The sequence below is a fragment of the Mycteria americana genome, chromosome 2 (genome assembly GCF_035582795.1).
Source record: "Mycteria americana isolate JAX WOST 10 ecotype Jacksonville Zoo and Gardens chromosome 2, USCA_MyAme_1.0, whole genome shotgun sequence".
NCBI lineage: Eukaryota > Metazoa > Chordata > Aves > Ciconiiformes > Ciconiidae > Mycteria > Mycteria americana.
In genome coordinates this window covers 174,305,163-174,331,637 of record NC_134366.1, presented here as the reverse complement: position 1 = coordinate 174,331,637, position 26,475 = coordinate 174,305,163, and the positions used below count along the sequence as shown (strand labels likewise).

Genomic DNA, 26,475 nt, shown 5'->3' with positions numbered 1-26,475 from the left:
GGAAAATATTTGAAGTTGAGGCTGCTTCGAGTTTGAAGGTGATGCAGATGGCTCCGGCCACTTTCGAATTAGCAGGCAGTGCCACCGGCGTACCGTTGTGGGTACGGATGCAGCGTCAAAATGGTGTTGATCCTCAACAATTAGCGTTGTGGATTGAGCCCGCTGTTTAGGATTTCCAAAATCAGCTTATGCTTTGCACGGCGTGGATATAACTTGATCGTCGATCTACTCGGTAATGCAAAATGTCGGAAATGCCTGCTGCATGGAAATGCATGGTGTTTCGATCCAAGCGGTGACGGTGCTTGGCGTTTGCGCGATGCTTCGTACAGATTTGCGCATTAGAAAAGCAAGTGGGAAGGTGCAATACTGCCGCACTTGGAGCACATCCAGAGATCTGAAATGCAGTTTACAACGCTCTGGTATGAGCAGATGAAGGAGTATCACGTCTGTGCCAGGATGGAAGAGTGTCTATGACCTGCTCTCGCTTTCCTTCTCGTTTTAGAGGGCTCTGTAGCCCATCACCGAGGGTGGTAGGACGCTGCCTCAGAGGGATTAAGCATTAATGCCCTGTCCCACGTGGATGTGGGACCTGACGCTGCCCAAACAGTGTCACTCTCAGCGTGGGCACCCGGCTGGAGCACGACTTAGGTGCTAAAGCCGGTAACACCTGCCTGTCTCATATGCTGAAAGAGATCCATTTCAGCTAATCAGAATTAAACCGTAATGAACTTTGTCCAATCGTCTGAGCTAATGGGGGTAAAAGGAATCTAATTAATGGGACAATGGTCCCTGGTCTTCCTGGTATAATTACTGATCTGCTGCAGCATTAGAGCGGCAGGTTGGAAAGCTGTGTATTAGGGGTTGTCAGCATTTCCATTCTCAATCTTAGCTTAAGCAGTTTAACGGGACGCTGTCATGGGTTTTAGGCTGAAAGTTGACCTACCTTGAAAACAGCTTCATCTGGGCAATCACATCTTCTAGAACGGGTCTTTTGTCTTTTCTTCGGGCCAGTGTTGCAGTGGAGAAGTTTTTATAGTGGAAACTTTGCTGGAGAACTTGAGAAACGTTTCAGAAGATCCTTCTATGGCTCTCTGTGGGTGAGACTGGATGCCTTGCTGGAGAGAAGCCAAGCAAGGTGGTTTTGAGTTGGGCTCCTGGATGAGCCAGGAGTGAGCAGAGCTGCTTTGGACTGGGGTTGGTCTTCTGAAAGATGAGGAGGAGGTATCTAACCACCTGGAATCTCTGGAGAAGAGGCATGCAAGAGCCTAAGCACAAGGAACTGAAACAGCCAGGGAGATGTAGGATGAAGGGGGAACCGAAGCTATGGATTATTTAGGCAGCATTTCAGAAATTGTGAAGGAAGGGATGTGCAAAGGTAGGGGGAGCAATGAAATGGGAGAGAGTAGCCAGCAGAGCAGGAGACCTCAGCAAAAACCTGCTTAGTCCCTACCTGAACAGAAGAGTCCACTGAGTCATTGGAGTAGACACGGTCTTGGCCAAAAGCACTGTGTAGAAATCCCTGTGAAACTAAAATCCTGGCAAATAGTCTGAACGCAGTTGTCTTGGCTGAGACCCTCTGGTCATGAGGTAGCAAAATAAGCTGAGCTGTTGTCGACCACGGGAGAAGGTTGTGGATGAAGACAGAAAAGAAGAGGCCGGTGTAATGCCCGCCACCCTTTAGGAAAGCGAGAGCCACAAGAAGATGAGTGACTGAGACCGCAGCAGCTGTTTGCTTTCAGGAACGATGATGAAACATTAATTACAGGCAGAAGCGGCATCCTGCCGAGAGTAATATTGTCCTACTGGCAGCTCAGCAAAGATGCATTTAGCTGGCAGAGCCGAGCACCTTTGCACGGGTGAGGCTGACGTGATGAGGGTGAGGAAAGTGCAGAAGGAAAAACCGTACTGGAGCCTGGTTGCGGGTCTAGAAGGTTTATGGCAAGAAATGGGATGGGTGGCATAATATCTCTCACGGGATATGTACAATATGGAGGGACAGCCAGCATGTTGGGGTGGCTTTGGCTGGTTTCTGGTGCTTCGGAGGTCTCACAAATTAGAAGACTCATAGGAGAGGTCAGAAGTGATTTTAAAATGCTTAACTCGGACGTATGGCTGCATTCCTGTAGCGCTGGCAAGTCTTGTAGTGAGCGCTTGGACAATCCCATCGGGGCGATGAACTTAGCAGGGCATGTTCTCCAGCAAAAAAGCCCCAAGGGAACGGGTTGGTGTTTTAGGGACAGGGGTTTTGATGCATCCGGTAACAAGTATGATCTTAAACTAGTTCTGTGTCAACCGATGACTTTTCGTTTGTCCCTCTGTCACCAGTGTCTGGTTACTCAATTTCCGTTGCGTTAGAAAAGGAGAACGCCAATTAAACTCGTGGTGTTAGCAACACTTTCCATTTTAACAGGAAAACTCTCTTGCTATCCCCAAGTAATTAAACCCTCAGTCAATATCCATCTACAGTAAACCTCTCCGGCTGTACCGGGGGGTTCTGTGAGTCGGGAAACTGCCCGCGGAGAGCAGCATTTCCTCCATGGATCGGCTCTGAGCCGCTCTGCTTGTGTTGGGTCAGCAGCCGAGTGATGTTTCGCATTAGCTTCTTAAATATCCCACCACCTCTGGGTGTTGGCACTTGCTGGCCCTTCCCGGCATCGTTAGCTCACCGTCTTTTAACATCCCCTTATCTGATGCTCTCCTGCCTTTGCTGAGGACGGTAGGAAGCTGCCATGCTTGGACCGCCTTCCATCGTCATTCTCACTGGTATCAATGCGTTTTTCTTCTTATCTTGCCATCCCGACCCACCCTTCAGTTGCGAGCTCGTTTAGGCAATACGTCTTTTTCTAACTTGCAAAAAGAAGAAATAAAACTAAAGATTGCTGATCTCCAGAGCTGGGAGGATGGGGATGAGGCAGGCACAGAGGCGGAAGCAGACACAGTGCCCTGAGCCTCTGTATAGCCTTGTATCTCTCCTTTGCATGGGGGAAATGTAAAAAAATGGTATTAAATAACTAACCTGGGAGTCCCTCCCAGTCTGTAAACCTATCTCCCAGCCTGCCAGCGTTGGGAAGGGAAGTGCTGCTGGGTAAAAGTGTCTTCCAAGAATTTTGAAGCATTTATAAATGAGAAAGGGCCAGTCTAATACACATAAATTACCTAAATACACAGTTCAGGCTGTATGCAACACTGCCGGGAGCGGGAATAACAGCAGACGTGGTAGCAAGCCGTAGGGAGGCTGGACGTGTCATGGGACATTAAAAGTTATTTGTTCCTTTCAATTCGTTGTTGCTGCTCAAGCCATTAACCTCTCCTGTGTTCTTTGGCGGTCATTGACCAACAAGTGATACCATAAGCAGGTACAGCCTCAGGGTAGACGTTGGTGCTGAACGTACCAGCTCCTTTCTTTGGCCTTCCCTGGAAAAAGGGGTTGAGGCATCAGGTGAGGCTTAGCCTACGGTTGGATACGACTCACTGCCACATCACCCGTCTGCGGTTGGGCTACATGGGCAATTGGGCCAATGCAACCAAAGCTGGGATCTTTACACCTATTTAAATGGAGAGGGGACATCCTAAGTGACTTGACACCCAGCCTGCATTGGATTTCTTTGTGTAAAATCTGTGCAAATGATTTCAGCTGACTTAATGAAATTGGTGAGTGTACCCGTACCAATGGTTTTGGGGTATCTGTGTTAGTTCACACAGAGTGGTGTGCTGTCCAAGAAGGCTCTTGGTGCTTTGGCTTCGTGAATCTAAAAGGGGTTTTTGCAGCCTGCAGCTTGATTAGGCACCGGGTGAATGCATCGCTTTCAGAGTGTGGGGCTTAAAACCCTGAAAGCACAAATCCGTCTGCTTTTGGTTTTATTGTGGTCTTGTGTGCTCCCTTGCAGTGTCTCCCAGCGGTCTCTGAAAGCAATCCAGGGTTAATGGCAAGGATGCAGGATGCTCTCATTTGGTTTCCTTGGTTAATTAGGTAGCAAACTTTTGGCCTTTGTTTATTAAAATCCCTCTTCTGTCCTCTGGGTTTCCTCTACTTCATAGGTAATTTCATCACTTGCTCTTACAGGAAGATGTTTGCAAAAGAAGATGGCCATGCCCGTTACCCACTCCTGATCCAGGACTCTCATTTTTTGGTTGCTCACTGCTGGCTGGCATGTAACTCAAATGGAGCTACAGGAGCAAACTTTCTCACGAGAACTTTTGCTGCCCTTCTTGGTGCTGTGACCCCCTACTTTCACCCTCCTCTGAATGAGCATCCCACCACGCTGCTTGCCTAGGGGAGTGAGGGAACAGCAAATAGTTTGGATAACTAGAAGATGGATGAAAAGGGAGGGAGGACTCAGTCCACTGGGATGAAAAAGAGAGTCTTGAAGTCTCCTGTAGGTGAAACAGACTGTGTGGGTCCACCATTTTTGGTGCTCTCCAGACTACTCTCCCGACAGTCCAGCTCCAACCCTCTCCGACTGCTACCGAAGTGCAGTGAGCTGCTCTGAAAAGGCCTGATCCCTCCCTGCCCTCCCCTTCTCGCCATGATGGTCCTTCAAAGCAGCAGGTCACGAGGCAGATGCTTTTCTCAGTTCTCCCTGCATGGCACGCAGAGCTGGTTTTGTGGCCAGGCTCTTCATCTCTCTCGAAGGAGTGAATGGGGTTGCAAACAATAGCAGTGATTTAGCAAACAGGAGTGATTTTGGGCAGGGAGAAGAGCTCTCCTCTGTAACACTGCTGTAAGCTCCTTGAGGCGATAACTATATCTCCTCTGTGTTTTGTAAGGTCCTGGTGTGATTTCAATGCTTTCCCTGGCACACGGGTTCAGCCTCGCCAAGTGACTGAGACCGTGAGCCCAACGCTGCAGGGCTGCCAAGTGCAGCGTGAAGCCTTCACTGTGACTTTTCTTGGAGGCAAGCAAGAAATGAAAGGGAACGCCAGCGTGGGGCTGAAATGCCTTCAAGAGAGAAACGGCAATAAATCCAGCGGGAGGAAATAATGATAGGCTAGAGGGAAGGGATGCCATCCAGAGGGACCTTGACAGGCTGGAGGAGTGGGCCCATGCGAACCTCATGAAGTTCAACAAGGCCAAGTGCAAGGTCCTGCACCTGGGTTGGGGCAATCCCCAGTATCCATACAGACTGGGGGATGAATGGTTGGAGAGCAGCCCTGCGGAGAAGGACTTGGGGGTACTGGGGGATGAAGCTGGACATGAGCCAGCAATGTGCACTCGCAGCCCAGAAAGCCAAACGTCTCCTGGGCTGCATCCAAAACAGCGTGGGCAGCACATCAAGGGAGGGGATTCTGCCCCTCTACTCCGATGTCCTGAGACCCCCCTGGAGCACTGCGTCCAGCTCTGGGGTCCCCAGCACAAGACAGACATGGACCTGTTGGAGCGGGTCCAGAGGAGGCCACGGAAATGGTCCGAGGGCTGGAACCCCTCTGCTATGGAGAAAGGCTGAGAGAGCTGGGGTTGTTCAGCCTGGAGAAGAGAAGGCTCCGGGGAGACCTTCTTGTGGCCTTTCAATACTTAAAGGGGGCTGGTAAGAAAGATGGAGAGAGACTTTTTAGCAGGGCCTGTAGTGGTAGGACAAGGGGTAACAGTTTTAAACTGACAGAAGGTAGATTTAGATTGGACATAAGGAAGAAATTGTTTTCCTTTGAGAGTGGTGAGGCACTGGACCAGGTTGCCCAGAGAAGTTGTGAATGCCCCATCATTGGAAGTGTTCAAGGTCAGGTTGGATGGAGCTTTGAGCAACCTGATCTGGTGGGAGATGTCCCTGCCCATGGCAGCAATGTTGGACTGGATGATCGTTGAAGGTCCCTTCCAACCCAAACCATTTGATGATTCTATGAAAGCCACTCAGTTGGGTGTTTGGCCAGTGAAGCCCTCGTGCGAGGGCAGCACAGTGCTTCCGCCAGCTTGTGCTCCTGGTTGGGGCTTTCAGGGAAAGGAAGACACGAGCTGGCTTCTGGCTTGCTTATGAACCATGACTAGCCCAAACTGTATCTTTTTCTGCAGGCTTAATTAGGCCTTTTTACAGACCTAATACTCCTGTTTTTAATCCCCGACTTGGAGTAGGATTTATGACACTGGGGACATTTCTGTCTCTGACTCTTCTCCCAGGCTGTGTGGGTGGTGAAGAAGGATCAATGTGGCTCTTGCACAGAGGAAAAAATGTGACATATCTAAACCCATGGTCAAAATAGGGGGTGTTGAATGAGTCTTGTAGCCCAGATGGAGCCGGTGCTGGGGTGTTTCTGGGGTGGGTGTAGAGGGAACATGTGTTGGCTGCCCTTCAGGGTCCAGGAGTGTCCCCAAACCAGCTGGGGGATGAGGCTTGGCTGTGCACCGGCATCTCAGCCTGCACCATGGGGTGACCCTACCTTGGAGAGTTGCCACTGACAGTGGGTGAAAAGCTTGAAGCCTGTGAAGACCTGTCAAATCTCACCTGTCAAAACCCGAAGATGTGGCTTATGGAGATGTGTCCTTCTGTGTCTTGGACACGAGGACTCTGTGTGGATCTTGTCCCTTTCCTGGTTCTTCAGCTTCCAAGGAGGAAAATAGTCCAGAGAAAAGGATGAGAAAAACTGGGGAAAAGCGGAGCTCAAGCTGATCCTTGAAACAGGTCAGGAACCCCAAAGAATTTCTGCTGGTTCTTTCCTTCTGTCAGCTTTTACCAGCCCGCAGTAAAGGCTTCCTTGGTTCACCCCATCATCATCTCTAGCTGGAGCTGCTCTCATCTGGGACGGGTACTGGTGAGGTCCTGGGGATGGGGGCTTTCAGGGCTTGTATTTGCCCCCAAACACTCACAGAGCTGCCTGGGCAAAGCTGGACGCAGAGGTACCCCATGGCCATAGCCTGGGGGTGTCAAGCTTACATTAGCTGGTTTTGGGGTTCACCACCACTGTGATTCCCCCTTGCTGAGCCACCAAGCCTGGGCCTTTCCCAGAGGTGTCCCATCTCCTTTCTGAAACCTTGTAATGTTTGAAGCATTGGATATTGCCGTTGCTGCCCCACTACCCGCACTCCTGCAGCAGATTCAGAAACGTCATTGTCTTCCCATGGCCTGGTCCAGTCCTTTGTAATGAGGATCGATGATGAGGAAGACAATAAAAAATACTTATATAAATACAAAGGAGGAGTTCTAGTGATCAACACTTTGTATTCAACACTGATGAGACTGCACCTCGAATGCTGTGTTCAGTTTTGGGCCCCTCACTACAAGAGAGACACTGAGGTGCTGGAGCGTGTCCAGAGAAGGGCAACGGAGCTGGGGAAGGATCTGGAGCCGAAGTCTGATGAGGAGCAGCTGAGGGAACTCGGGTTGTTTAGCCTGGAGAAAAGGAGGCTGAGGGGAGACCTTATTGCTCTCTACAACTACCTGAAAGGAAGCTGTAGCGAGTTGGGTGTTGGTCTCTTCTCCCAGGTAACAAACCATAGGACGAGAGGAAATGGCTTCAAGTTGCACCAGGGGAGGTTTAGACTGGATATTAGGAAAAATGTCTTCACGAAAAGGGTTGTCAAGCATTGGAACAGGCTGCCCAGGGAAGTGGTGGAGTGACCATGCCTGGAGGTATTTCAAAGACGTGTAGATGTGGTGCTTAGGGACATGGTTTAGTGGTGGACTTGGCAGTGTTAGGTTAACGGTTGGACTTGATGGTCTTAAAGGTCTTTTCCAACCTAAACAATTCTATGATTCTGTGATTCTATGACTCAGTTGCTCTGGTCTCAAGTTCATTTTGGGTGAACAACTGAAAAAGATTTAAGTTTTACAAAGACCCTGGACCAGGCTGCCCAGAGAAGCTGTGGATGCCTCATCATTGGAAGTGTTCAAAGTCAGGCTGGATGGGACTTTGAGCAACCTGATCTAGTGGGAGATGTCCCTGTCCATGGTGTGTGTGGGGCTGGTATAGATGATCTTTAAAGGTCCCTTCCAACCCAAACCATTTGATGGTTCTGTGAAATGTTTCCCATCACTTTAGCACAAGGTTGGCTGTACGTTTTACAGCCCTTTGAGAAGGTACTGCAAGAAGATTGGGATATTATTTTTATACCTCGGTCTTTCCGAGTGTAATTATTTGAGGAGAGAACTTCTCCAGCCTGTGTGAGGCCTGGGAAGAGGTTTCATGCGTATGCGATGTGAACATTGGGGGAAACCACAAAAACACCCTCAACAACCCTGCATTGCAGGTACCAAAGTTTCTTATGCAACACGCAGCCATAAAAGCGACTGCGTTGGTTTTGATTGCAGGATGAAGTAATGGGTTGAACTGTGAAGAAGAAATCCATTTACGTAGCTTTGATAATAAAATTGGCAACAGCATACAGGAGAAGCCGAAAGCTTTTAAATAGATGGAGAAAATATTAAACGTTTCAAAGGCAGTTTGTATTGTTTGCTGATGTTCCTGATGGTTTTGCTGTTGGTGTTACAGCTTCTACGGTGATGAGCGTGGCACGTGGAAGGATGCCTGGGGCCAGGGGAGGAGAGGGGCCCGTGCCGCCAGGCCTGCCGCGGGAGGTCAGTGGCTCAGTCTTGCCGAAAATGGCACAGATCGACTGTGTCGCGGTGACTGGTCATCTGCTCCTCCACCATATCATCATCGCACATCAGCGAGCGATCCCATCCCCATTATTTCAGCCCTTTGCATGTGGCCGCATGGCACCATCGCAGCTCACTCTGATTTAATTGCTGAGGTTAATTAGGATTTAAATCCACGAGATGGAAACCCTTGCTTTCGATCATCAGATCTAGTTTTGTTCCCCGTCTTTATTCACCAGCTGTTTCTCTGGAGGAATCTTTATTCTCATTGGTTGATAACCATTATAATATACTTGCAACTACTTTTCTTTTGCAAGTCAGGAGGATTTATTAGGTAGGTACATCTTTATTTAGGCAATTAGGTAGCTTAATAGGTACTCATTGAGGTTGATAATTTTTCCCAGGTTTTGAAAATGGTAAATGAGATCTGTGCTGGATTTTTTTTTTTCTTGAGATTAACATTAAGCTGCATTTGAATGGAAATTCAGATTCAATTGAACCAAATTAAAATAGTTTTTTAAAGTGTTTGTTTCATAATTAGAACTAATTATTGAAAGTAGAGAATTGTTTATGGATAAATTAACAGGTTACTGCTGGTCACTATGTATTTAAAGCTAATGGATCCCCTGTATTTATGTCTCTATATTGGAAGAAGACACATGCTTTTCTGTTTTTCAATTTCCGATCACTTTTTCAAACTCGATTATCATAGTCAGTGAACTAAATTATTTGAATAATTGAAATCAGGTTCTTTAAATAAATTAGGTCTTAAAGTAGAAAGTGTTTATTTGAGATTTGACCTTTTTATTTTTAAGAAGACAACAATAATGTTGATATAAATTCCATAAATCAAACATTTAAATGAAATGACTTGGTTTTTTTCTGTGGATTTGGGGTCCTCAAGCAGCTGGCGGGTGGGGATAGAGACGTTACGGGAGATTGGAGCAGCTTCCGATGGGAACCAGTGCAGGAGCTTGGAGGACTGCTGGCATTTTCGAGGAGCACTTTTAAGCCCAAATCCTGCGTTTTGTTCTGCTGCGTGCTAAGGAACAAGGATATTGTGATTATGGGTTTTTTGCTATTTCTCCCAAATCAGGGTTTTGCATTGCCACCTGGGAGGCTTGGGGCGGACGAGGTCCCTCCTGCCTCGCTGCTCCCTGCTGCTGTCCGTAACCGTTGCCCTGGTTATGATCTGCTCTTTCCTCGGGAATCAAATGCCAGCATGCAAATGTGATTTCTTACTATGTAAGGATTACTTTAAAAAAAAATAAGCTAAGCCTAAAGAAGATATCCAGTAGTAAAAGAAAACCATCCTTTAAGAGCCACTTGTATTGCCGTCAGCGCCAAGAAATCCTCTCCGTTTCAGCTGGCTGAAACGCCGTTGGGATGCTCTTGCCCTGCTCTTGGTTTTGTGTTTAATTTATATACATCAGATACTCTAATACTTCAAGTATAGGCGCGTTTATGCAGGTGTTTGTGTGGGGTTTTTGGATCAGATGGTCTCGTGTGTTGAGTGCGCGCTTGTGGGCGTAGCTTGAGGGTGTTAAATCTGAGCATCTCCTAGAGCTCTTCCTGCGTGCCAGGGCGAGTCGTCCTTCTTGCTAACCTTCACTTTCCACGTTGGCTTGGAAATCTCCCCTTTTTTGCTTTTTTTTGGTGTATTTAAGAGAGGAGCATATTGTGCTAGCAGCGCTTGCTGGCTCCTGGCTGAAGTTTTTGTGGTTTTCTTCCATTTTGAGCAGTTTTGCTGTGTTTGGAGGCAAGGAAGGCACGTTGAGCTGGGCATCAGCTGACCGTTGACTCCACATTGTCTTGCTGAGCCCTTTTCTCCCTTTGGGTCCAGTTTTTGCTTTCGGTTTACCAGTCTGTAGGAAGAAACATTTCCATTTCCCAGGCAATGTAAAGTTGGTCTGGCAGAAAAGGTTGGAAGAAGGACCCAGCATTTCCACTTTCCAAGCGACGTGAAGTTGGTCAAGCAGAGAAGACTGGAGGAAATTTTGTATCAGAAATAGTGTGGCCAGCAGGACAAGGGCAGTGATTGTCACTTTGTACTTGGCACTGGTGAGGCCGCACCTCGAATGCTGTGTTCAGTTTTGGGCCCCTCACTACAAGAGAGACATTGAGGGGCTGGAGTGAGTCCAGAGAAGGGCAACGAAGCTGGTGAAGGGTCTGGAGCACAAGGCTGATGGGGAGCGGCTGAGGGACCTGGGGTTGTTCAGCCTGGAGAAAAGGAGGCTGAGGGGAGACCTTCTCGCTCTCTACAACTGCCTGAAAGGAGGGTGGAGAGAGGTGGGGGTTGGTCTCTTCTCCCAGGTAACAGGTGATAGGACAAGAGGAAACAGCTTCAAGTTGCACCAGGGGAGGTTTAGATTGGATATTAGGAAAAATGTCTTCACGGAAAGGGTTGTCAAGCATTGGAACAGGCTGCCCAGGGAAGTGGTGGAGTGACCATGCCTGGAGGTATTTCAAAGACGTGTAGATGTGGTGCTTAGGGACATGGTTTAGTGATGGACTTGGCAGTGTTAGGTTAACGGTTGGACTTTGTGATTTTAAAGGTCTTTTCCAACCTAAACAATTCTATGATTCTATGAAGGACACAGCAGCTCCATGGTTAATCATGGGAAAGAGAATAAGAATAATCAAACTTGGTCAACACAAGCATCTACGAAGCACCAGCGTGAAATGGCCGGAGTCACGCAAAGTTGCTGCTGCTTCGAGGGACGCAAGGGAAGAGCCCAGATCTCAACCTGCAGAGTGTTTTATCAGCCCAGGACCTCCACCCGTAACATTTTGAGTGCAAGACATTGCAATTTTCCCATCGCGCTCGGCCCCGGCATTGGCGGTAGACCTCCGACAGCTACGATGCTGTTTTTAAACATTTTTATAGTGTTCTTCTACCCCCTTTTCATTAAAAATTTTTCTTCCTCTGTCCACCCCGGGGGTGGGGGAAAGACAACCCTCAACCTTGTGTAGTCAAGGTTATGGCGATAAATTCTGTAGCATTGTCACTTCTATTCGGAGTAAATTGGCTGGCCGCTTTCGGGCTGAAGGGAAGATAATTTGCTGTAGTATTTCAAATGGATTAGAAATGGATTTGAAGGGAAAGTTCATGCCTCCCATTACAAAGGCTAGAAAGAAGACTATCTTAAGGCACTGTTCACACTCTGGCCTTCATTATCCACGCTTAATACCTTTCCTATTTTCCAGCGTTAATGAAATTTCCTGCCGGAGCGGGCCTTCTGGACAGACGGGAGGACTCTTTAGATCCGCGGGCTTGTGTGGCAGAAAGGGAATTACAAGCCCCTCGTGTCGAGGGGCCGGAGTATTCTTCAGGTCCTTGGCCCGGCTATTATCTCATTAATTTTATCCTCTTTTCTCAGTACAGTTCATTTCCAAAGGCCGTCCTTTCCATTAGGGTAACAATTCAGCGGAGAGCTGTGACACCGCCGCCAATGAAAAGCGATGGGGCGTTTGGCATGGCTCCTTGCCCTCCGTTACAGCCATCCTTCCCCTCGCCCACCTTGCTGGTGGCTTTTCCCCGCCGCCACCGGCTCGGATGTCACTGACGGGGAGGGGGACACACACCGGTGGTTGTGTTGGGGCTACACAACCACTTGGGTGCAACAACTTGGCTTAAGAGGAAAATAGAGGTTTCCTACGGGTGTATGTTGGGCAATTAAGTTTCCCCCCCACTCTTCTGTATGGACTCAGGTTCCACCGTGATTTTTCAATGTAAAACATATTTTACCTTCAGTTTGAAATCTCCTATGGCTCCTATAATATACATAAATATAATAAATAGTCTAATTAATATAATAAATAATAAATATAATAAATATTCTAATAAATAATACCCTATAAAATAACAGATGTGGCCAAAGCTGAACCCGACACGTTCATTCAGCTGCCGAAATCCCCTGTGAAGCATCGCCAGTGTTTTCCGGTGAGCGGCATCTCCTGTCCCGTTGTGTTTGCATCGGGACCCCCCGCGATGGCATGATCATCTACGGGCGGGGGGTTCCACCAGCCCCAGGCTGCATCCCCTGGGCTCACCCCCCTGCAAAGTTGCACCTCCAGTTTCTAGGGAGCGAAGGGTGGAGGAGGTGACCTCCGAGGTTAAAGGGGAATAAATACAAATACAAATAGCGAAGCCCGCTGGGGGGGTGTTTAGGGTGGGTTATTGGGGCCCATCGCACCCCATGGGGGGTATAACCCCCATTAACGTTGACTTTTTAGATAGGAGGGTTTCCAGGTGAGGAGCTGGGCTGGTGCAGAGCCTCCATGGAGGCTGAGGGTGCTGGGGACATCCCTGCTCAGACACTTCCACCACCCAGAAGGTGGAAATGGAGGTGGTCAAGCCCCCAGTGAGCTCGAGCTAAGCCCCTGGTTGAGACTTCAGTCCGGTGGCACTTGGGGCTTTGGCAGCCTGAGCTGATGTTCTGCAGAAGCTTTGCTTGGAGGCCACCTAGATGGTCATTTTTCTACCTCAAAAATGCATTGACTACAAGTTGGAGGAGGTTCAGCCCCCCTCTCCTTGCAGGGTGAGATGCTTTTCGACGCTCTCTACCAAAAATCCTTGAAAAATCCCAGCGGGAACATCCTTAATGGGAGATACAGTGCCCGTGGTCCTCACGTTTGGGACTTAGGACTGCCGGAGAGGAGAAGAGAGCGTGCCGCTGTGCACATCGCTGCTCCGCTCCTCTTATACTGGCTTTTTCTTTTTAATATTGCTTTATAAAAGTATAAAATGTTTTATAATCTGCAGCTGTTGCTATTTGCTCGGCAGCTGCTACCTGCTTGCTCTCTGCTCACATACCAGGGGTCAGATGCCACCGGGTAATAACTCTTGATAAATGGTGACTTTCGAACAAGGAGTGCCGGAGTGTGCAGCCACTTCAACGGGTTGAGTGAGCGCAGCAAAGCGAGAAAATAAATATCCTGAGGATTTGGGAGATTCAACCAGCCGGGCTCTTAAACTGGTGCTTAAAGCAGCGCTGTTTAGGCTCAGCCGGCACGAGCAGCCCCCGGGGCTGCTCCCGACTTGGGTTTGGTTGGATTTTACCGATATTCCAGCCATAAGAGGGGTTTTTTCCCCCCTATATTTTTTATTTTGCACCCCGCTGATGTTTTTCCAAGCATTCCGTGTGCCCTCTATATTAACTATAGATTTGTATAGCTATATAGAGATATCTACATAGATATAGATATGGATATAGGTAGAAACAGAGATATCTATATAGATACCTGTCTCTATATGTCTATATAGATATTATCTGTAGATAATATATTTCAATATATATCGAATATGTCTCTATATAGATATAGATATTATAGTATATAGATAAATCTATATAGTTATAATCTCTGTGTAGATATAGAGATTATATAGGTTTATATATAACTTATAGATAGATAAGATATATGTCTATATATGGTCTCTATATCTATATATAGTCTATATATAGATCTCTATATATCTGTATCTAGTTCTATTATTATGTATAATTAGATTTTATATACCTATAGATATATATCTCTCTATTTTATTATATATATTCATATATGTGTGTGTGCGTAGAGAGAGAGATATCTATAATGAGATGTCTCTGTTCAATGCAAAGGAGGCAGAAGGGCTTTGATCTGAAGCTTTGGGTTTGGGGCAGGTTTTTCTCCCGACGGAGCCGAGGCTTTGAGTGCCCTCCCCTCCTCGCTCCGGCTGGGCGAGGGCAGGGAGATTCCCGGTATATATGAATATATACTGAATATATATATGTATCTACTATACTGATAATAGATATGTAATAATATGTATCTGTGTATGGATATATCTATGTATAGTTATATATTATCCACAGATTATATAGAGAGAATATGTATAGAACTATATATATTCAATGATATCTATATATTTTTATATATAAATACATTTACAATATATAAAATATATTGTATATATGAATATATATAATATATGTATTCTGCATATATACACATACATATGAAATAACATCCAGGCCTCGTATCTCCATCGGTAACATTTTATAGGTGTTCTTCTGTGTCAAAATCAAAGTAAATACGTCTCCGGTCACTAAGCGTTCCCCTGACGCGTCGTGCGTCTGGGGATTACGGATACAGCAAGCAAATGCTCCGTCTCTGACTCTTATTCCGTTTCCTTTGCAATCAGCAGTTCTGGCTGTTTCTCAGGAGCTTTCAGGAGGCTTTTTTCCAGCTGTGTCTTCTGAAGAAGACTGTACGGAGCCTCCTTGATGGGACTGATGCTTATAGCTCAGTGCTGGGCACAACAGGAGCCCGAAGGCCATCGGCACTGCAGACCCCGTGGATGGTGGTGTGGAGCATCCCGGTGCCCTCCCGGAGCTGCTTCACTGGGAGGAAGAGGGGGAGGAGGAGAGCTGGAGCTGGGATGGGTCTTGTCACAGCCGTGGTGGTGCTTTGCTATATTACGATACCTTTATTAGAATCACAGAATGGTTTGGGTGGGAAGGGACCTTTGAAGGTCATCTAGTCCAACTCCCCTGCAAGGAGCAGGGACATCTCCCACTAGATCAGGTTGCTCAGAGCCCCGTCCAACCTGACCTTGGATGTTTCCAGGGATGGGGCATCGACCACCTCTCTGGGCAACCTGGGCCAGGGTTTCACCACCCTCAGTGTAAAAAATTTCTTCCTTAGATCTAGCCTGAACCTACCCTCTTTTAGTTTAAAACCGTTACGTTTTGTCCCATCGCTACAGGTCCTACTGAAAACTCTGTCCCCATCTTTCTTATCAGCGCCCTTTAAATATTGAAAGGTGCAAGAAGGTCTCCCCGGAGCCTTCTCTTCTCCAGGCTGAACAACCCCAGCTCTCTCAGCCTTTCTCCATAGCAGAGGGGTTCCAGCCCTCGGACCATTTCTGTGGCCTCCTCTGGACCCGCTCCAACAGGTCCATGTCTGTCTTGTGCTGGGGACCCCAGAGCTGGACGCAGTGCTCCAGGGGGGTCTCAGGACATGGGAGTAGAGGGGCAGAATCCCCTCCCTCGACCTGCTGGCCATTAGGTACTTGATATCATTTTTATCGGCTGCGTCAGGCCACTGTTACAGCCACGAGACCTTTCTCCAGGTCCTGCAGCCAATGCTGGCTGCAACCTTGTGCTTGCAGACGTTTGTTGTGAGCTGCTGGGTGGTCCATGGGTGGCCCTAGCGTCCCTCCTGCCATCGGAACCTTCAGACAATGATGCCACTGCTATGGCTCTTTGCAAGTAACCTGGTTTTGTAAAAATTAAGACTTGATGCTCCTCTCCGGAGCATTTTCATGAGGATCAAGCCTTTGGGGAAACGGGAACCGGGGCAGCAGCTTCTTTGTGCATTCCCCATCCCCTCCGCAAAAACGAGGCAGCAATTCTCCGAGCTCGGTAGCCAGTGGCAACAGCCCGATGAAATGAATAGGCTGTCACGCTAAGCACTAAGAAATGTAACTATTACATTTTACAATTCTCTCTTTCTTTGCAGCACATGTTCATTTAAAGGTAATGCTCTCCGGGGTTTGCATTCTGCTGATAGGATAGCGGGATCTTAATTTACAGATATTCTCCAGTAATGCGCGGTTTATATACGTTCTGCTAATAGCATTATGAGCATAGTTTGGACTAATACAAAATTAGAGCTCTAATTTGCATAAACAAATTACTGTTTGGATTAGTGCTAAATGGGGAAGACGACTGATATTTGAGGAGATTTGATTTGGCTGCAGCGGCTCTGTTTGTATAAAGGCGTATGTACGAAAATGAGCTGGGTGGCTCCGCGCGGGCTGGGAGGGAGGTGGGATGGCGCATGAGATGCCAGGTCATGAACTGGAGGGGGTTTTGGTGGCAGATGAGCCCCTCTGGGACATATTTGTCCCCAGGGTGTCACTTCAGAGCTTACTGATCCTTCAGAATAACCTTATGGGCAGCACTAACTGGATCGCAGCTCCCAACCCATCGCTGTCCCGCTGCCTCACTACAGGGTTTGTGGATATAGGGGAGAGATGGGGAGGTGGAGAAGGGTCCCCAACGCTGCCTGCTCGACCTCGCTTGCGGCCCAGCATCTGCTCCAGGCGATAGATGGGGGACAGCAGCGATCTTGAGCAACTCGTCCCATGCAGGGATGTAGCAAAACCCTTGCAAGAGCCAGATTTGGCGGGGAATAATAATAATAATATCAAAGTTATGGTACCTAATGATAATAATAATTATAATTATGATACCAAAAATATCAAAGCTTGTAGAGCTCCGTAAAACTTGGCTAAGCTCGGGGGAGGTCCCACATTGCCGGTTTCCTTGTGGGATTGCATCCCCATTTCTTTCTCTTTGCTGCTGGGACTGGAGCTGCAAGCCAAGGGTATGAGATGGGGCATCAGCCCTGGCTGCGTGGGCTCACCTGGATCCCATTTCGGATGCCCCAGGCCGCCTGCTAAGAAGCCACATGCCAGTAGTGTGGATCGAAGCCATGTCGTGTGCGAGGCTTTGGGGTCGATGGCAAATATCTGCAGAGCTTAGGGACAAACACCTTTGCTGTGTCCTAGCAGGCTATGGTTGGGTGGGGACCTGACCTTCAGCGCGTGGTCTCTTCTCCTGCAGCATTGCCATGGGCAAGCTGGAGGAAAGAAATGACTTTTTGTTGCATGGGGGAAGCGGTACCAGGGGGAGAGTCCTTGAAGGTTGGGTTTTTTGGTGTAAATCACGGGGAATTAGAGCTTCTCCTCTGTCTACAGCAAGAGCATCCCTGATTCTTCCCTGCATCAGCTCCATCCTCAGGCGGCCGAGAGTTTGCTCACAAAGCAGCAGCTCCTTGCGATATCTTCCCTAGTTTGGGCTTACCTTGACTTTATCGTTTTCTTGCAGGTCCCCGCTATTGAACCAAATGCGCCTGTTGCCTCAAGGGGGCAAGTCCCAGCACGTGCAACAGAGATGGAGGAGCAAAGGCTATCGCTGCATCGGCGGGGTGATGTACCGAGTGTCAGCGAATAAACTCTCCAAGACTTCCAGCACCCCTGGCCGGGGCAGAGACCTGAGCACCAAGAGCCCCGGCAGAGCAGGTGAGCAGCAAGAATTTGTCGCGGTCTGCATCCAAAATCCAGTGACATCCCGGCTTCGGCATTGGGGTCGGCTTTTAGCTGCTTATTCCCAGGCCACATGTTGCAACTCATCCTCTGGCCTCTCAAGAGCCCAGATGCAAAGGTGACGGGCATCCCATGATTGCCAAAGCACATCCCCCAGCTCTTCTTGCTTTACAGTGGCGCTGAAGGGAAGATAATGTAGAAGAAATGAAAGGTTTAAGAAAATTGAGGTTTTTCTTAACTCAGTTTAGTTCAAGCTTGTAGAGATACACCATTAAACTTGTTTTTTATTTTAATCTGAGCAAAGTCTTGGGCAGCTTCAGACGGCACCGCAAGGTTAAACGTATTTGAGATACTCATCAAATTACATTCAATATTGACCTAAGAAAGAGGGAAGGATCATTCTGCAGATAACTATGAAACAGGCATTTTGACGCGCTTACTGGCTTTACATTTAGCTTCAATTAAATTTGTGTTTCAACTCCTCCTGTACTTGGTGCCTCCAGCGTGGCTTTTAGGCAAGACCCGGTTTCTAACTGTGCTTAAAGTATTTTTTTGAGTTTCTACTTGGGGTCAAATATTTTTGCTCTGTAGCTTCTTTATTGACAAATTTTGGGGACAGGTAAGATGGGAATGGTAAAGCCAACGGCTTTGTGCTGTTGTTTTTCTTTGCTGGAAGGATGAAGGGTGCAGAGACGAGTATGTTCGTGGATGATGCTATAAATGAGGCAGTTTAATGCCAAAGTCATTTTATGTACGGTGGGAAAGTGGATGAAGAGAGGCAATAAATAGCGCAACGTCGTTGAGAGGTGCAGCCTCTGAAACTGCCTGCACCCCGATTTCTGTGAGCATTATGGGGCGTCCTGGGTAGTTTTAAACCCTCAAAGAACAGGGATTAGGGAGGGAAGGAGCTTTGTGCAGGCACAAAAATCCCGTCAGGGGGAGAGCTGAGCAGCTCTGGGAAGTTTGAAAAGCATGAGGAAAATTAGGAGCAAACAGCAACATCTCAATAAAGAATAAATAACTTCCCCCGACGCTCGCATGCAGCCGGTAAGTGGTGTTGGAGAGAAAATGGAGAGGGGAAAATGAGGGGCAGGCAGAAGAGGGATGGCCGGTGATAATAAATCCTTCCTGTGCATCATTGCTGGTGGGGAGGAGGGCAGAGATTTAGCTTAAACCTCGGATTAGCTGCCTGGGCACCCAGGGATGGGAAATGAAGCCGCCTGCAGATGATGACAGAGATGAGGATGCTGTGGAGGCCGAGGGGGCGTGGAGCCGATGGAGCATCGCTTTCAGGTAATCTCCCTTCTGAGAACATTAAAAGGATGCTCGGCAGCGGTTTGGGGACAGTTTGCTGGTGTTTTTGCAACTCAGCTCTGCTCAGGACAGATTTTCAGCGGCTGACTAGCCTGCAACGTCCTCCTCGCTGCTGGCTCTGCAGATAGGTATGTGCACGCTCGTGAGCGTGCGTCCATATGGCTTGTTTTGAAGTCAGCAATCCTACCTGCGAGCTGTTAAATCCTTGGCTTTGGTGCTGTGTCTGGAAGAGGATGGGCAAGGATCAGCCTTCGGAAGCGTGGAAAAAAAGGCCATAAAGTGAGCGGAGGGGTCTGTAGACCAAGCAAATCCTGGTGTCAGTGATGCTGGATTTTTTCAAGAGCTCTGCTAACAGCAGTGGGATTTTCCAAAGTATCTGAATCAGGGTAATCAGCTGCACAAAACCAACCTGAGGGTGGTTCTACCATAAGCACCATCCCCGGGTGTTGAAGCTGTCACCGAAGGCAACAAACATCTTGCTGGAGTGCAAGAAAAGGGGTGAAACCCCCAAGACGTGGGCAGGGAAGATGTTAGATGGAACAGGTCTGCTTTTGGGGCCAGGTTCCAGGACAGAGTTGGACCACTGGGAAGGGTCCAGGGGAGAAGTGATGGCTGGAAGGACTGGAAAAGTGGAAGACCTGGGTTTGTGCAATCTGAAGAGGGAGGAGATGGAGGGGCTGCAGGTATCCAAGTTCACGAAGAGCTGCCAAGCAAAGGAAGGATGTCTTCTCCATGACTAGGTGGAGCAGCCAAAACCCAAGGGGCTTAAACTGTTGCAAGGAGGGTTCAGGGAGAGCTTTCGAAGGATGAGGATTATGAAGTGCTGGAGTAAGTTGGCTGGGTTGACTCTGAAATCTCCCTTATTGGGATTTTTTAAAGAACAGGTTACATGAACTCCTGTTTGGGGAGGACACAGGTGGAGAAGGTCCTGCCTTGCAGCAAGGAGGTGGACTTGACTCAAGCTGCTGCTGAATTTCCAGTCGATGCATTGGTGGCTTTAATAGAGGTGCTGGGAGATGGTGGGAGGACTTGACTGTCCACCACCGTGCTTAAATCACTATTTCTGCCGCTGTTTGCAGCACCAGCATTTCCGAGGCAGCTTTTCCCAAGCCCAGATCTTGCACGTGCCATATTTAAAATGCTTCTTCCAGACTATTTCTTTTTTTTAATTTATCTAAGTGCAAGAAAGTTTCTAAATTTGTCTTGCCGGCGGGAAACAGCAAAGTCACGCGTAGGCAACTCAGCAAAGGCTGATGGATTCAGCCTGTCTGTGAACATCCACCACTGGGCTGGGACCAAGCGGAGAAACGCCAGCCCAGAGTGCAATTTCTGGGAAAGGGATTGAGCCAAAGGTTTGACGGGAGGACTTTTGCAAATTCAGGCATCAGCGTTGCTCTTGGGGTTTTGCTGGGTGAGGTTTGGGATATGGGGAAGGAAACAGCAGTGATTTTCAAGGGATTTAGTTTGCAGAGGTGACCTAAAGCAGCTTTAAAAAGCAAAGAATCGGTAAAAGGCACAGAGTGAGCGTGCACCAGCAAGCGCTGGAGTTCTGCAAATACTTTTCCCCCTTTTTGATCTCGATTTTAAAATAATGAGACTTTGATGGAGATGTGCTACTGGCTCGGGGTCAGCAGATCAGACCTGCTGGCCGGCGGTGGGGAGGGAGCCGCTCCCCGTCGTGGCTTTATCGGGGGTGATGGGGCAGGGAGGAGATGCGATCCCCCCCACATCTTTCCTTCCCCACTGGGACCACATCCTTTAGTGAGGTCTTGTTTAGAGAAAGAGGTTTAATTATTAAATTATTTAATTTAATATTTAATTTAATTTAATTTAATAAATTATTTAATTTAATAATTTAATTATTAAATTATATAAAAGAGGTTTAATAATTCTGTCCCTGCTTTGGGACAGAAAGTCCCTTCTGGGGTTATTATCTATAAAATACAAACCCATCTAGTTATTTTTTTTAAATATTTCTTACTTTGCTGTAGTCTCCTTCCCCCTGCCACGCAGCACATTGGATTGGTAACCGTAAAGCCCTAGTAACTGGTGTGCGTCAGTATTTTCATGTCATCTTTCAGCTCTCGCCATAATTCATCCTCCTTTGCAAGGATGGATTCAACAGATAGCGGCGTCTCTTGCTTTACGATAACTGGGGCTGGCAGGGCGGAAGATTTGTGTGTGCTCATCGGGTACGAGCCTTCACACGTTTACTCAGTGCTCTGTGTTTTCAACACCTGACAAAGTTTATTTAAAAGACCAAAAAAAGCCAGCTTTTCCTTTCCCTTCCAGTGCCAGACGCTCTGTGTTTGGGGTAGCAGAGAGATGGGAAACGCTCCTGACAGTTTAATAGCTTGGAGTTTACTTACGGTGGGTTATAATTCTGCTGTTTGCCTGAATTTATTGGGTTGGTATTTTGCCTCTTCGTGGCCTGACTACAATAAGAAACGTGATGCTGGTTGCTGCGGCTGATCCATCAGTGCCGTCGTACCGTCCCTGCCAGGCGAGCAGGATGGGCAATTGTTTTAATGCTGGGGGTAAGGTAAAATTTGGTGCTGGGGATGCACCTCCTGCAGTCCTGTGCTGTACCGGGGTCAATCCTGGGGCTACCAGGAGCGACTTCCAGAGGGCAGACTTTGGCCCGTTGAGGAGACTGGTTGACAGAGCCCCTTGGGAGGCAGTCCTGAAGGGCAGAGGAGTCCAGGAAGGCTGGGCATTCTTCAAGAAGGAAATCGTAAAGGTGCGGAGCAGGTCATCCCTGTGTGCCGAAAGACGAGCCAGCAGGGAAGAAGACCGGCCTGGCTGAACAGAAAGCTTTGGCTGGACCTCAGGAAAAAGGGAGAGTTTATGACCTTTGGAAGAAGGGGCAGGCAACTCAGGAGGACTACAAAGATGTCGTGAGGTTATGCAGGGAGAAAATTAGAAGGGCCAAAGCCCAACTTGAACTTAATCTGGCTACTGCTGTAGATGACAGTACAAAATGTTTCTATAAATACATTAGCAACGAAAGGAGGGCTAGGGAGAATCTCCATCCTTTATTGGATGCAGGGGGAAACATAGTGACAAAGGATGAGGAAAAGGCTGAGGTACTTAATGCCTTCTTTGCCTCAGGCTTTGACAGTAAGACCAGTTGTTCTTGGGGCACCCAGCCCCCTGAGCTGGAAGACAGGGACAGGGAGCAGAATGAAGTCCCCATAATCCCAGGGGAAATGGTTGGCGACCTGCTACACCACTCAGACACACACAGGTCTATGGGGCCAAATGGGATCCACCCAAGGGTACTGAGGGAGCTGGCAGAAGTGGTGACCAAGCCACTTTCAATCCTTTATCAGCAGTCCTGGCTAACCGGGGAGGTCCCAGTTGACTGGAAGTTAGCAAATGTGATGCCCATCTAAAAGAAGGGCCGGAAGGAGGGTCCAGGGAACTACAGGCCTGTCAGTCTGACCTCGGTGCTGGGGAAGGTTGTGGAGCAGATCATCTTGAGTGCCATCATGCAGCACGTACAGGACAAGCAGGTGATCAGGCCCAGCCAGCATGGGTTCAGGAAAGGCAGGTCCTGCTTGACCATCCTGATCTCCTTCTATGACAAGGTGACCCGCCTAGTGGATGAGGGAAAGGCTGTGGATGTTGTCTACCTGGACTTCAGTAAAGCCCTTGACACGGTTTCCCACAGCATTCTCCTGGAGAAACTGGCTGCTCATGGCTTGGACGGGTGTACTCTTCACTGGGTAAAGAACTGGCTGGATGGCCGGGCCCAAAGAGTGGTGGTGAATGGAGTTAACTCCAGTTGGCGGCCGGTCAGAAGCGGGGTTCCCCAGGGCTCGGTGTTGGGGCCAGTTCTGTTTAACATCTTTACCAATGATCTGGATGAGGGGATCGAGTGCACCCTCAGTAAGTTTGCAGATGACACCAAGTTGTGTGGGAGTGTTGATCTGCTGGAGGGCAGGAAGGCTCTGCAGAGGGACCTGGACAGGCTGGATCGATGGGCCGAGGTCAATTGTATGAAGTTTAACAAGGCTCAGTGCCGGGTCCCACACTTGGGTCACAACAGCTACAGGCGTGGGGAAGAGTGGCTGGAAAGCTGCCCAGTGGGAAAGGACCTGGGGGTGTTGGTCGACAGCCGGCTGAATATGAGCCAGCAGTGTGCCCAGGTGGCCAAAAAGGCCAACAGCATCCTGGCTTGTATCAGCAATAGCGTGGCCAGCAGGACTGGGGCAGCTGATCGTCCCCTGTACTCGGCACTGGTGAGGCCGCACCTCGAATGCTGTGTTCAGTTTTGGGCCCCTCACTACAAGAGAGACATTGAGGGGCTGGAGCGTGTCCAGAGAAGGGCAACGGAGCTGGGGAAGGGTCTGGAGCACAAGGCTGATGGGGAGCGGCTGAGGGACCTGGGGGTGTTCAGCCTGGAGAAAAGGAGGCTGAGGGGAGACCTCATCGCTCTCTACAACTACCTGAAAGGAGGCTGTAGAGAGGTGGGGTTGGTCTCTTCTCCCAGGGAACAGGTGATAGGACGAGAGGAAATGGCCTCAAATTGCGCCAGGGAGGTTTAGATTGGATATGAGTAAAAATGTCTTCACGAAAAGGGTTGTCAAGCATTGGAACAGGCTGCCCAGGGAAGTGGTGGAGTGACCATGCCTGGAGGTATTTCAAAGACGTGTAGATGTGGTGCTTAGGGACGTGGTTTAGTGGTGGACTTGGCAGTGTTAGGTTAACGGTTGGACTTGATGGTCTTAAAGGTCTTTTCCAACCTAAACGATTCTGTGATTTTATGGTAAAGCAACTCATCCATCTCCCGGAGCAAGGAGGAGAGCAGGGGTTTTGCCATGGCTCATCTGCAACCCGCTTCGTTACTGGCGGCACAGTGTGGGGGACAGCCAGGTTGGGGACAGGCAAAAAGCATCATTGCAAACCCAGGAAAAGTTTCTGAAGGTGTTTTCAGCATAAAGAAGCTGCCTGGAGTGATTCGTGGTTTTGGGCATCACAGTGGTCTGTGCAGCTGCTGAGAACTGTGCTCTCATCACACGTGTAGCTCTGCTCCCAAAGAGCTTGCTGCAATTTCTGCGCTTGTATCCTGAACACTACAGATGAATTATAGAAATAGAAAGACTTTTTGCTTTCCCAGCCAGCTGCTGAGCTCAGATGTACTGTAACTGAGCCGCTCGACCAAGGATGGAAGAGGCTCAGAAGAAAACATCTAGCTGCAAACGTAGGGCTCGGACACCCGCTCCTCGTCCCCGTGCAGGACGAAGATGCAGTATCAGACATGGAAAAGCTCTTTACCCCTGGGGTGGTGTTGGCAGTAACTAGTATTTCTGCAAAGATATATTTTTCACTTTGCAGAAGTATTAGAAAATAGGCAGCGGGGCGGTGCGGAAAGCATTCGATACGTTGCAATTAATTAAGCAAGCATAGTAATCGGGTTTCTCCGCTCACAATGAACCTCTCCTTCATTTCTTTCTACAGCTGCTAAGACGTTATTCAGACACTTGAGGAATTTCCATGAAATTGGGGAAAGAAGCAAAAGGTCCTGGCAACATCGCATTTCACAAAGAAATTTGAAAGGGAAAATAAAAAAAACCCCACAGCCCTGTACAAGATTGAAAGCAGCAGAAACCAAATTAAGGTTTGACATTGTCCGGAAAACAGCCCTGACCCCAATCTAGGCGTGAGCCACCGCCGCCGTGGTGAGAGCTATTGCACGCTGTGAGCTGGGGCTGGCTCCGGTGGTGTTTTCCCGGTGTCCAGGCTGCTTTCCATGGGCAAACCCTCACCTGCACGACTTCCTTGGATGAGGTTTTGCCTCCTGGGACGCATGCGGGAGCCCCGCTGTGACGAAAGGCTGGTGGCTTTGGGGACACTAGCGTGGCTGGGCTTTGCCTGCCGGAGGGATGCTCATGGGTGGCAGCCAGCCCCTCGAGCGGCGTGATTTTATTTATTGGTAGTTTTCAATTTTTCTCTGCAACCATAGGACCCAGAAGCCTTGGAGATACCCGTATTCTCCCATGATTGCTGAGCTCCCAAAGGTGGAGGTTTAAGAGGAGCTTTAAGTTCTCCCGAGCTGCCGCCACGTGTCTCCCAATACAGCTGTGAGGGTGGCATGGCTACGGCTTTGACTGCAGAGGAGCAAATTCTTTCTAAACACATGGTTGAGTTCAACCCTCCAGGGCTGAGGGTCTTCCCCTGCATCTAGACGCGCTCCCTCCCTCCCTCCTGCTGCGTAACATCCCCTCCTGCCTCAGTTTCCCCACCCAGCTGCGACAGCATCTTAGCGCACAGCTGGGGAGACTGAAGAAGCGAGCTCCTCCGCTGCGTCACGCTGAAGACGGATGACTGATGCTCATGAACGTGATTTCAGATGCGGTGGAAGAACTCCACGCTCGGCGAAAGGAGGAGGAAGATAACCGCGGCGCAGGGAGTCATGCGCTGGAAGAAAGCGCGCTCTCGGCTCCTTGTTTACCACCTAATTTTAGAAGTGCTGAGCGCTGCAGAAACGCACTTTCCGCATTTGCAAGGATGATAAAGCGCTCAGCACCGCCGTTGGGCCGGCTGAGGGCTTGCGTGAAGGATGCTCTCTCCTCTGAGCCGCCTGGCTTTATAAAAATGAAGGGAAAGACTTAAGACTGGACGCCTTGACACCACGTTGGGACTGAGTGGTGGAGGGGTAAGGAAAAAGTTGGTGGAGGAGAGGCCAACCCAATGCACCAAAGTGTGAGAACAGCGAAAACCGGGGCGTTGCTTTCCTCAGGTTTCAGCTGGTCTTGGTGTCGCTTGTGCTGGGGACCGCTTGTGCTCAGCCCTTTTGAGCTGAATTCCTCGGGTTTGGGATTGCTCCGTCCCTTGTCCCCTTCAAGGTCAATGCCTTGGCTTTGGGATTGCTCAATCCCTTACCCCGTTGAGCTTAATCCCTTGACCCCTTTTGAGCTCAATGCCTTGTCTTCGGGATTGCTCAATCTCTTACCCCTTTTGAGCTCAATTCCATGGCCCCTTCAGTCTCAATGCCTTGGTTTTGGGATTACTCAATCTCTTACCCCTTTTGAGCTCAATCCCTTGGTTTTGGGATCGCTCAATCCCTCGGTCCCTTTTGAGCTCAATCCCTCGACTCTGGGATTGCAGGCGCTGGTGGGCAGGGACCTGGTCTCCTCGAGGAACACCGCTAGATCCAGCACTGGTGTAGACCAGAGCTTGGGAGATGCTCCACGGCAGCCGCTCCGGACTCCTTGCAAGCATCTGCTCGTGTAACAACACCAAACCCCGAGCGTGCTTCATTAATTGTGGTTGCTGCACTAATAAAACACTCGTGACCGCCTGACCCAGGGACGTGCGTGTTCCTGTTAGGAGCTGGGGTGCAACCAGGCAGGAGAGTGCGAAAAGCTGCGCTCGCGTAGTGGCAGCTCATCCCTTGTTTTGCTGTTGCCTTCTGGAGAGTGAGGGCTTCTGCTGTCCGGTGAGTAAAATAAATTACCCCCAGCAGCTGCTAGTGCTGATCATCTGAAACAGTGGAACCCACTTAAATGAATAATTAAAGAAATAAATTTCCCCGAG

At 48.8% G+C, this 26,475-nt stretch overlaps 1 protein-coding gene across 2 annotated transcripts in view; it reads left to right on the top strand.

Moving 5' to 3' along the window:
* Positions 1-26,475, top strand: part of ZC3H3 (zinc finger CCCH-type containing 3) — a 181,733-nt gene that overhangs the window by 105,595 nt on the left and 49,663 nt on the right. For both annotated transcript variants that reach the window (XM_075495373.1, XM_075495372.1), the window contains exon 5: positions 17,402-17,595. In XM_075495373.1, coding sequence (XP_075351488.1) covers positions 17,402-17,595 — 194 coding nt within the window. The remainder of the gene's footprint in view (positions 1-17,401; positions 17,596-26,475) is intronic.